Source organism: Gavialis gangeticus, unplaced genomic scaffold (genome assembly GCF_001723915.1).
Source record: "Gavialis gangeticus isolate Ggan-Ray unplaced genomic scaffold, GavGan_comp1, whole genome shotgun sequence".
NCBI classification, from domain to species: Eukaryota; Metazoa; Chordata; order Crocodylia; family Gavialidae; genus Gavialis; species Gavialis gangeticus.
In genome coordinates this window covers 39820161-39832682 of record NW_017728994.1, presented here as the reverse complement: position 1 = coordinate 39832682, position 12522 = coordinate 39820161, and the positions used below count along the sequence as shown (strand labels likewise).

The 12522-nt window shown below is 41.8% G+C and overlaps 1 protein-coding gene across 3 annotated transcripts in view; it reads left to right on the top strand.

Annotated features, from left to right (window-relative positions):
- The window catches only part of PDE6C (phosphodiesterase 6C), a 53607-nt gene extending 46896 nt beyond the window's left edge, over positions 1-6711 (top strand). For all 3 annotated transcript variants that reach the window (XM_019502619.1, XM_019502618.1, XM_019502616.1), the window contains 6 exons: positions 171-271; positions 1875-1982; positions 2266-2329; positions 4124-4198; positions 4330-4413; positions 6343-6711. In XM_019502619.1, the coding sequence (XP_019358164.1) occupies positions 171-271; positions 1875-1982; positions 2266-2329; positions 4124-4198; positions 4330-4413; positions 6343-6498 (588 nt within the window). In that variant the 3' untranslated portion in view covers positions 6499-6711. The remainder of the gene's footprint in view (positions 1-170; positions 272-1874; positions 1983-2265; positions 2330-4123; positions 4199-4329; positions 4414-6342) is intronic.
- Positions 6712-12522: the final 5811 nt, after the last annotated feature.

Genomic DNA, 12522 nt, shown 5'->3' with positions numbered 1-12522 from the left:
GTTAGTCTATAAAGTGCAAATCTACCCTGCCTTCTACCTTAAATCATAGATGTATAGCATAAGCTTTTGTAAGTAGAGGGCTTTATTCATCAAATGCAGCATCACAGTATAATACAATTCAAAGATAATTTTGAAAGGGAAATTGAATCTCTAAATTTTTCATCTTGCAGAGTTTGAACATCTTCCAGAACCTGAATCGACGCCAGTTTGACAATGTAATACATTTATTTGAGGTTGCAATAATAGCAACTGACTTGGCTTTGTATTTCAAGTAAGTACTAAATTCTATATATAAATTTTCTACTGAAAAAATTAAACAATTTAAACTGCTTTCCCTATTGCAAACACCATATGGAATTGTTTTTAAATTATATTGTGAAATAAGCTGAATTTTTTTAAGCTTCATATAAATAGCAAGATATATTTTTACTGTTAAGACATGAATCATGAATTTTCCCTCATGTCCTGTACTGATGTTAGAATACAGTAAAAGCTTTGTTATTCAGCACCCATTGGGAATGGGGGGTGCCGGATAACAAAATATGCTGGTTAACCAAGCAGCCCGAATAGGCATCTTTGCCTGTTTGGGCTGCTATTTCTCCTGCTGTGTCCAGGGCATTGCCACCCCTCCTGAGGGCCCTGAGGGACAGGGAGGTGGGCCCCATGCAGCCCGTTATGCCCTGGGCTGTTGGGGCTCAGAGAAACCAGAAGTGCCACGGTGGGCACTTCCGGTTTCGTTTTACCTTACAAGCCAGCATGCTGGTTAATAGAACATGCCAGCTTGTAAGGTGCCAGTTAACGGAGTTTTACCGTACATTAATTTGGCCATTCAAATGCACCCTCTTTTGCCAAGCATGCAATGCATTAAACAACATTAAAACATTGATATTGTAAGACCAATCGTAATGGTGTGGGCATGGGCATGGTTTGATATTCCAGGTACCCTATTAGAATCACTCATACTAAAGTTGTCAAAATGCTGTCACAAAATTCAATATGGTATGACTTATGGCATGGAAACTAAACTGATAAAAAAGAAACCAGAAACATTAAAAGTTTCCAGCGTAAAACATGAAAAATTCCAAAAATCACTTGTGCATTTACTACCACATTAAGCTGATCTAGCACCCATTGCATTCAAGGGAAAAATTTCAATGGACTAAAATGGATGCTGGATGAAGCCCTAACAGCATCTACATTTTTCTAAAAGTCACGATCTTTTTTTCTTTAGCTGTCTAAAGGACTTTTGACCTTTTAGAGCTAGTAGATCATAGGAAAGTCAATTATCCATATATAATGCACTTTTTATAATGAAGAGTAAATGCAATTTCTAATTACATTAGAATGTTTCATGTATATCACTACTTTTTCCAGTGAGGTAAAATCTCTTACCACAGGGGATGAGACAGACATTTCTCTTTAACACCTCTCATGAAAATTACATAGCATGTTACTCCAAACTGTTTATATAAATGATAATCATTTCAATATTTTCCAGTTCACTACTTTAAAGAAACAATTGAGAATGTAGATATATAAGCCCAGTAATACTTACATAATATCCAAGAAACAAAAATATCACAAGATAATTTAAATATACGGATTTGAGAAACCTGATGCTTTTCACAATGAAATGCATAAATGTATTGCATGCTGGGAATCTGTAGCAAAAACTGTGTGTTATAGAAAAGCTAAATATATTGAAGTCAATAAAATACTGTCTTTAATTTAATTCAGTGGGATTTAGATCACAAACAAAACAAATCTGCTGGTTTAGGAAATCATTAACATATGAAATACCATTTTTGGTAACAGCTCAAACATATTTGTTTACCAATACTTCATATATATGAAGTATCTACATGTTTTTACAGGAAAAGGACTATATTTCAGAAGATTGTGGATGCAGTTGAAAAAATGGAAACAGAGGAGGCGGCAATAAAATACATATCTATTGACCCAACCAAAAAAGAAGTTATCATGTATGTACTTAATATTTTACTCTTTTTTCAGTAAGTTATCAAGGTGTATTTTTTTAGGATTTTCAGGTTCACACTAATTCCATATTGGCTGGGTGTCTAATAGGTGCTTAAAGGCATTTTGTTTTAAATTGGAATTAGTGGAAAACTGAAAGACTTTTTTTTTAAATGCCTTTAAACACATATTTAATATTTAAAGTACCTAAAGAGTCATAGTAAATACATTAATAAAAATGGTCCCCTTATTTCCTTCTTCATTCTGACACTTGTTTCTGTTTCCTGAAAGGGCCATGATGATGACTGGATGTGACTTGTCTGCTATAACCAAGCCTTGGGAGGTACAAAGTGAGGTAAGCATTTTCAAGAATACTGTATAAGCGTATAAAATATTTTTATTCCATGTACATAAAATTGTATTTCTATCTGTCTCATTGTGAACATTATTCAAAACAACTAGTTGTATATTGCAAGTCTATAGATACTTAAATATAAACCAGAAAGTCTATAAATGATCCCTGAAAACTGGAAACCATTTTCTGGTAGTAAGGCCAGATGAAAATAATCCAAGGTTTAGGCAAGCCCTGCCAAAGGGTATCCAGTGGCCTTGTCTTGTGGCACCACCCTCCTACTTGTGAAACAGTCAGGAGAAATCCACACATTTGTAGTTAGTACAAAGCTTCCTTAAAATGAGGTTTTCTGTTACATGCCCTTATTTTTGTTACCAAATCCTTGTTTTCCTTCTGCCAGTTTTTAATGGCAGCTTTTCAATTACGTGATTTGAACTAATTTGGTAGGTCATAAATCAAACTTTAAGCACACAGACAATAGAAAATCCTTGCTCTATTTCAGTAAAACCAAAGCACTCTAAAGTAGATTCTATAATATGAAATGCTTTGAGTGCCTAGTTTTCTACATCAGTATTTAGAAATGTTGCCAGTGTTTAAATAATGTATATCCCTACAGGCATTATGGCTTTATCAGAGCTGATCTCTTAGGGTACTTCTTTGAGCTATTCTAAGTATAGAATTTGAGTCCTTTTAAGATTCTACTGGTATTGAAAACATTCTACTTAAATTCACAGTAACAGATCTTTCAAGCAAAGAATAAAACCCTGTGTATTTCCCAAAAGGCATCCAAGCAAGTTAAGAGTTTAATGCTCAGGAAATCAGCTAATAGCCAGTGGTGAAGGTAAATAGGTGAGCAGGTAGTGTAGATCTTTGTGAGACTGTCTGGCTCATGGACATCCATTAGCCCACAAATGGCTGTTTTATTAAGTTGTCATTGGGAGACCACTGCAGGAGGCTCAAAGGAATTAATGTAATGTGCCTTATAAATTATTAGAATTTATGATGCTGGCACTATTTCTTTGGAACATTATGTGGATGCCGCTTTCAACAATCAGCCCCCAAGTGCCATCAAAATGGCAGATATCATTTACTAGCAAAAGCCTCACAAATGTAGAATACATGCTCTGTAACTTGCCTTTCCACTGTGTTGAAAAAATGTGCAGATCAGCTTCATGTTTACACCTCTGCAATATATAAAATGTGGTATTCTCTCTTCCTACCAAACATTTTCAAGCATATTGTATGGTTAGCAAAAACACTTGCAGGAGGGGAGCTGGCACCAGTATTTAAGCAGCTTAATAGGTTGCCAAAAGCTCTCATCTACTAGTTTACACACATACTACTAATACTCTTTGCTTCTGGAAACTTGATACTCCAAAACCTAGAATGTGAAGTGAGCTTCTTTAAATATTTTCTTTCAATTCTTGGGTAATTCGCTTCAGTTGATACCTTAATCAGTTGCACAAAAAAAAAGTATAAGCATTGTAGCAACAAGATAGACAATTCAGTTAAAAATAATTAAGATAATAGGATTCTATTTTTTTCTTTCTGTCTGACAGATCTGTTACTGGATGAACCTCTCTCCTGTCTGAGAGACCAGTAATACTCTAAGATTGATACTTTTTAAGGAAATTAGTTTTTTTTAATGATGTATTTAAAATAACTTGCACTAGATTTCATTTAATTTTAATTTTCATTCAATAGTTTCTAAAAAAACTTGAATGAATTCCAGCTTTGTTCTAAACACATACTGTTTACTATTACAATTTCAGTAACCCAGCATATTTGCATTCTCAGGTTGCCCTCATGGTTGCAAACGAATTCTGGGAGCAAGGTGATCTAGAGCGAACTGTGCTGCAGCAACAGCCAATTGTAAGTTTTTTTTGACATTATAAGCAGTATTACATTCTGTATGTGATAACTACTGAAGCCAGGCTGGTCAGTTAAAATAATTGTATTATTAAGTCTAAATGCATAATGTAAATCCTGATATTCTTTTCTAGCCTATGATGGACAGAAACAAAGCAGATGAACTACCCAAGCTTCAAGTTGGTTTCATTGATTTTGTATGTACATTTGTATACAAGGTAAGAAAACAATCTTTATTCCTTCTTGGTAAGGTTCTGAATGACAAAAAGCAGGTCAAAGAGCAGGTTTGATGAAAATATTCAGGATTAGCCGGGCTGTCATATTCTTTGACTAGCTACTATTATAAGGGCCATGATTTTAAGCTTTCCATGTATAGAAGATTTTGCTCTTGCAAGTGCTAGAGTTTGTGAGCACCCTCAAGCTCCAATCAACACTTCAATGGAATCTGAGAAGCTCAGCATCTCCTAGCAGTTGCTCAGTACCTTAAAAGTTTGAGTTAGCTGCTCTGTCTGATTCACACAAACCCATCTAATGTGAAGACAGAACATGTGGATAGATATGGAATTGATTACAATAACGTCTTAATTAGCAAAGGGAGTGGGAGTCCTGAAATACTCTGCATCATCTGAAAGACACTGTAGTTGTTTCAGTTACTGCACCATATGGTTAAGGCTCTTCCAACAGGTCAGGTACAAATATTAGATGGAATAAAGTAATCCCAATAGGTAAATGTACAAGTCTCAAGATATCAGGACAGTTATTCTAAACAGGAACACAGCCAGACTGGGAAAGTGGTTAAGGACAGGGGAAGGAGTAGGAAAGAAGTTCTAATTTACAGCACATAATTTAGCATATTTTAGTTTGAGACACTGAGGTATTATTATACCAACTTGGTGTTTTTGATAGACACCCATTAGTTACGTGGTACAGAATATGCTACCAGTCATGGAATGGTACCAAATGGCCATGTCTACACGAGTGTGGATGTTTGTGTCCTGGAGGAACGCCTGTACCACATGGCCTCTAGTGTGCAGCAGGTTACCCCAGGTGGGGTAGGGGAGGCTGGGGCCAGCAATTGTGCTGCCGCAGCAGCCTAACCTGGGGTTTTGGGAGCCTCAGGAAGCTGCAGCCATGGCGATCCTACCACTTAGAGTCTGGTTGGCAGCTGGAGTGTAGCTCCAGCTAGCCAGGCTTTGGTTCTGGGCGGTGCACACTGTCCACGTCCCCCCTCCACCATGCGCTGCCTCACTTTTTTTTTTTATGTGGAGATCCCAGGGTAAAAAAACCCCACTGTGCTGCTACCTTGCAACACGGAGAACACCTGAATGTGTGGTATGTGGCACCACAGATGGGTCTGCGGCACCACATAACGCGCAGCTGTGCTCGTCTATACATCTGCTTAACCGTGCAGTAGACTAATTTGCTGTAGTGTAAAGCATCACAGTCTACACGTGTGATGCGATTAAGCTGCAGCAAACTGATTTTTGGCACAGTCTACTATCTTACTGCAGTGAAAATAACTGTCTAAATGCATGTGTAAATGCTGACCCGGGTGTACACTGCGACCGGTCAGCCCAGGCAGCAGGAGGTCAGATGCCTGCCTGCTGCCTAACCACAGGGTTCCACGTGCAGTACCCCAAACCAGCCTTTCTGCTGCCACCCCCTGGGGCCCAGAGCTGACCCCACGGCTACCTGCCAGTCTGGAGCTGCTCCACCCCAGCTCAAACTGCTTCGGTCCTGAGCGCAGCATTTGCACATGAGCTCTGGACCAGAGCAGTTTGACCATCTACACATTCCATTAAGGTGCCATGATAAACTCCGACACAAACTATGCCAGAGTTTATAATGTTGCCTTAATGGCACCTGTAGATGCAACCAGTAAGTACTGCAACTGCTTTTAAGCTTTTCCATTCAGCAGAAAATACATCTAGTTAGACATATACCAATGAAGCATGTGCATAGCACATAAAGCAAAACAAATCTCTCACTATATGTGCCACATACTGAAATGTCAGAAACTACAGAGAAGTGAAAGCACAAATGGATGGCAGGGTTGTTACACCTATTAGTAATATTTTATTCATCCATTTTAAACTTTAAAACATGATGCGTTATAAATAGCTAATTTATTTAAATTGTTTGTTTAGGAATTTTCAAGGTTTCACAAGGAAATCACACCTATGCTTGCTGGTCTTCAAAACAATAGGGTACAATGGAAAACACGTGCGGACATGTATGATGAAAGGATGAAACTTATCGAAGAAGAAAAGAAAAAACAGGAAGAAACAGCACCCAAAGGTTAGGCAGGTTTAAGGTTTTCATTCCCATGCAAGGCAGCCACTTGACACATTTCTATTCCTATTCTACAACAAGTATGTGAAATGCATGTTTCTGGCAGTATTTATGGCAACATTCAACTGAACTGCAGCTAGCCCTGTGCCAGTCAAAACTAGCAGAATTGTCTCTATTTTTAGTGAAGAGATGAATAATTAAAAGTTATATAAAAACAGGAGACACTGCCCTGATGATTTAGGCTGCTATGCAGCAACAAAGAATCTCCAGTTATGGTTAAAGTAAAACTCTTTCAATAGGACTTAACAAAAGATAAAATGCTGCTTACTTGAGGAAGAAGCAGGTATAAGTACCAGAAAGACTGGAGGGACCTTTAAAGTACAAACCGCTTAGGTTTCTCTGGCTACCCTAAGCATGGAAAGCAAGCTCAATGTGGCTGGGCATAATGGGCATGTCTACATGTGGGCTTTAAAACACAGTAGCCCATTTTACTGTGCATTAAAGCGTCACATCAAAAACCATGCTTATACCCAGTAAAAATAGGCTACTGAACATTAAAGCACAACTAAAAGACCATGTGCTTTTGCTACTGTGCAGTAGGGCAGCCTAATGTGAATTTATTTAGTACCTAGAGGTACTAAATTTAATGCTCATTAGGAAACCTGCATTAATGAATGTGGAGACATGCCCACTGTCTGAAATCTTTGTAGTTGTCAACATTCCCTTATAAGAAGCTTGGATTGAGCTTCTTTCCTGACACCTTACATTGAGTTTCTTGTCTAAAAAAATTATATTCTTCAACTATAAAGTCTAACACATTCTCCAGTCTTCCATGACAACCCAATTTTGAAACTGAAAATACATTCTTAGGTGCGAGAAAATGGTGCTGTGTCTGAAATCTCTTAGCCTTCTATTTTTGAGATTTTACAGGCTACCTAGGGAAAAAAAAGTCAGGAAAGATACCTGTAATGGAAACAAGTTTACTCAAAGATATTTCATACATTTCATAGACATTTGGGCTAGAAGGGACCCCGGAGGATCACCGAGTCCAGCCCCTGCCCCAGGGGCAAGAAGTCAGCAGGGATCATAGGATCCCAGCAAGAAAAGCATCCAAATGCATCTTGAAGGCGTTCAAAGTTGGTGCTTGAACCGCCTCTGGCGGCAGTCTATTCCAAAACTTGGGGGCTCAGACAGTGAAGAAGTTCTTTCTTATGTCCAGCCTGAATCAGTCGCGGTGGAGTTTGTGACCGTTTGATCTTGTCATCCCTTGTGGCGCTCTGGTGAATATTGGTTAGGCCTGGTAATTAAATATATTGATTATTAGAGCAGCTGAGGATTTTTCTTCTGTGAAGTAACCTTCAAAGTAGTCTTTCTAAGAAGATCTACCTAAAAACCTTACTTGGTTTAGATTCTTCCAAATATGCAGAACCAGTAACCTCAAAATACTTTACCCAGAATACCCATAGAAGTTGGTTATGTTTATTGGCTGTTGGTTGACAACCTGACTGGCATTGATGACAAGCAATAGGGGGTGCACATGGGTGCATGTGCATCCCCTGAGCTTGGCAGTGCACCACCTGCACAAAGGTGCTGCCGACACTGATGGTGGCATCTGTGGGCGGTCGCTGTTTGCCATCCCACATCGCCACTGACACTGCCGGCAGTGTCTGTGGGCAGTCCCCAGTTGCCACTGGCTGCCACTGATGCTATCAGCAGTGTTTGTGACCACTGGTTGGCATTCGCCACCCCCCCTGCTGCCAACAGCGCCACAGCTACCTGCAGGAGCTCACCGCTCACTGCCACCATGCTCCCACCACCAACAGTGCCACCACTGTCTGCAGGAGCTTGCCATGCCTCTCCAGCCTCTGGGGGCACACGGTGTTCATGTGTATTGGTCAATGCCGAGTGCTGGGCGGTGGTTAATTAACCTGGCAACCTCAGGAAGTGCCAATGGCTTTGGGAGGATGAGCATCTGATGACAGTAGTGGAATCCTTGATGGAGGAAATACCATCAAAAAGTGGATGAGCATAACCTCTTACTGATTTTGCCAATGGTATCCAGACAGGGAAGACTGGGCTCTTCAGCCATATCTGGCAACCAATCTAGGAGTGGAGCCCTGAAAGGCAGGCAGATAGAAAACCTCCTCTGCACTGGCAACTCCTGCACTGTAGCTGGTTCCAAACATATTGACTTTCATCCTTCCTTTGGAACAAACCAGTAAAGCTGAGGCGGACACTAATACAGGGGCAAAGCAGCATCTCCATAACAAGTGCTCAGGCTATTGCAGCCACAATACATGGAGAGAATACTCCATCCTTGCTGGCATTGTGGACACAACACAGAAGGTGGCAATTACAGGTTAGAAACTCTTGCTTGATTGGTATAGGGGAGGGCACCACGGGTCACCTTCAACGGTGGGAGGAATCAACGTGTTCCACTGGTCAGCTACCTCCCACCATAATAATGAGCAGCCCCCAGACAGTGAGGTGCTGCCCTGCCAGTGTCTTTCTGCCTCATTGAGTGCACGGGACTAGGCTAAAAGCTGAAAAGCAGAGGGAAACCTCGCACCTGGCAAAAACAAGAAACCAAGAACTTCCTGGCTTGGAAGCTGGAACATCAGGACTATGTGGCCTGGCTTGACAGACGATGACTACCTACAGTACACGAGCAGCAAATGGGAGTCAGTCTGGATTAATTCTGAGCTATACAAACTCAATGTTGATATTGCAGCGCTCCAGGAAACAAGACTTGCAGATGCTGGTTCTATCCAAGAAGCCATTTATACCTTCTTTTGGAAGGGTAAAAGCACTAAACAAAATTGTCTGCATGGCATCAGTTTTGCTGTGAGTAACAAGTTGGTAAAGCTTATAGAAACACCCAATGGGAGGTCACAGCACTTCATCTCACTTAGACTTCAGATGACCATCATTTCTGTGAACATTATCAGCTCCAGGCCTGAGGAGAAGGATAAATTTTACGACACTGCACCAAGTCGTCAAAGTGATACCATCAACTGAGTGATTATTCCTCCTTGGAGACTTCGATGCAAGAGTCGGCGCAGGCAACAACTCATGGCCAGATTGCCTAGGACATTTTGGCACCATTAAGATGAATGAAAACAGCCAATGACTTCTTGAATTCTGTGCCCAAAACCAACTGTGCTTTACCAATTCACATTTTGCTGGAAAAGATTGCCACAAAGTGTCATGGCAACATCAGGCCACTGATACCAACTAGACCTTGTTATTCTTAGGAGGAAAGACTTGCCTTCAGTGCAGAAGACCCACATGTTCCACAGTGCTGACTGTGACATGAACCACTCCCTAATCATTAGCAAAGTGACAATTACAGCCAAGAAACTATATAGAACAAAACCTAGGAGCAAGCCCAAAATCAATACTACTAACACCATGAACCAGAGGAAGTGCCAAAAGTTTGTGAGGACTTTTGAACTCAGCATGTTTGGGAAGTCACTACCAGAGAAGGCAGAGGAAATTTGGGAAGGTTTAAGAACTGCAATCTATGAAACGGCTAAAGCTACATTTGGGGGAAACAGACTATCCAATAAGGACTGGTTCAAATAAAATGTAGAACTATTACTTCTCATCAACATCAAGAACATGGCCTATCTGGAACACAACAAGAAGGCAACAGTGAGCACCAAAGCAAGATTACAACATGAAAAAAATGAGGTACAGAGAGTACAGTGCAGTGTCACTTTAAGGGCTGAGTCAGGCAGCCAGCAGGTGCTTGATTGTGGCAGCCCTTTTAGAACACTGTCTGCCTATATAAACACAGCAGTTTGCTGCTTCCAGCCCAGGCAGAAACATCACCTGGCTGAGCTGCATGGAACATCTAGTAGGTAGGAGCTAGAGGCTCTTACTCCTGGGCATGACCTAAACTGCACCCTGCCAGGGAAGGGTGGCCTGGTGGGGCTCCTGGTGGCGTGGGAGTCTCCAGGAAATGCCAGGCCAGTGAAAGGCAAGGAGGGATGCCTTAACCTCAGCCCCATCTTTGGGTGGGCTTTGGAGGCAGGAGGGGGGCCAGGCATTGGCTGTAGCCACCTGAGCCCATAAGGCGGGGTGTAGGACCCCAGGGAATGAGCGCAGTGGGGCCAGGCACGGCAAATGAAGTGCCACCTGAGACTATGGGGGTGGTCCCCCCCGAGGACCTGAGACAGAGCAGTGTAGTGAGGTCCGAGGGAAGAGGGCAGAGTTGTGTGGCCACATGGGGGGGGGGATGGAGAAAGGTGCGAGTAACTGTGAGACCCTGGAGCACCAGTGGTGGTGTGAGTTAAGAACATCATGTGGATGCCATCTGTGAGGCATGGGCTGCAGTGTAGGGAAGCTGAGAACCACAGATAGTGCCCCCTGGCTTCGGGGCAAGTAATGGGCAGTCTCCCACATTTACCATCTGTTTATGGGAACACCAAAGTCGTGGCAGGCGAGACGGGGTGGACTGCCCCATAGAGACAGGTGGGTGGGTCGGCATGGGACCTGGCCCCTAGCTCGCCCTTTGTCACAGAGAGCAACCAGACACTGTGCAAATCAGTACTGGACTAAGCTCTGTGAAGAGATACAGACAACCTCAGATGCAGGAAACCTAAAAGTCACGTATGATGGTCTGAAGAAAGCTCTAGGCCCTACTGTCAACAAAGTTGCTCCTCTCAAATCGCAGAGCAGCGAAGCCATTACAGATAGAAGCAAGCAGATGTCTCATTGGGTTGAACACTATTCAGAGATATACCTCACAAAAAAGAAACATCACCGGCAAATCACTGGACTAAATGCCAACTCTACAGGTCATGCCAGAGTTAGACATGGAGCCCACTGTAGAAGAGCTAACCAAGGCCACAGATTCATTATCAAGTGGCAAGGCTCCTGGAAAAAATGGCACTCTCAAGTGTGGGAAAAAAAGCCTACTACCATATCTTCATCAGCTGCTACTCAAATGCTGAAAAGAGGGTGAGGTACCACAAGACGTGCATGAAACAAATGCCACTTCGTATAAAAATAAGGGAAATAAGGGTGACTGCAACAACTACAGAGGTCTCTCATTACTAAATATAGCAGGAAAAGCTTTTACAAGGGTCATCTCGGTGCACCTACAACAGCTGGTGAGTTGCGTCTACCCTGAATCTCAGTGCAGATTCAGGGCCGGAATATCAACCATAGGCATGATATTTTCCCTGTATCAACTTCAAGAAAAGTGCAGAGAGCAAAACCGACCATTGTACATTGCCTTTGTGGATTTACCCAAAGCATCAGATACTGTCAGCAGAGCAATCCTATTTGCAGTCCTAGAAAAGATGGGATGCCCACCAATCCTGCTAAGTCTTATACATTCCTTCCATGACAACATGAAAGCAACTGTTCCGTTTGATGGGTCCATGTCAGACAGCTTCGAGATGCAAAGCAGAGTGAAACAAGGATGGGTTCTTGCCCCTATGCTCTTTGGAATCTTCTCGGTACTTCTGAACTGCACGTTTAAAGATATGGAAGGTGGAGTGTACCTTCCAACAAGATCAGATGGGAAACCCTCCAACCTGTAGCAAAAACTACAGTTAGAAAAGTGCTCATCAGGGAGCTTCTATTCACTGATGATGCTGCCCTTACAGCCCATGAACTCAAGAACTCATGGATCACCTGTTGGGCATTTGCTCTCACTATCAGCATAAAGAAAACAGTTGTGCTAGGACAGACAGTTCCACAAGATCCATCAGTCACCCTTAATGAGAACCAGCCAGAAGTGGTCCAAAAGTAAAGATACCTAGGTTCTAGTGACCACAAACCTCTCACTGGATGAAGAACTTAATGTTCACATTGGAAAGGCGGTAACCACTTTCAGCAGACTAACTAAAAGAGCATGGAACAACTCAAAGCTTACCATCAAAATGAAAATGCTAGTGTACAAGGCTTGCATACTCAGTACTTTCCATGGTGGGAAAACATGGATAACTTATGCACATCAAGAGAAAAGGTTAAACAGCTTCCAGGTGTATGGTTTACATTGCATACTCAACATCAAATGGCAC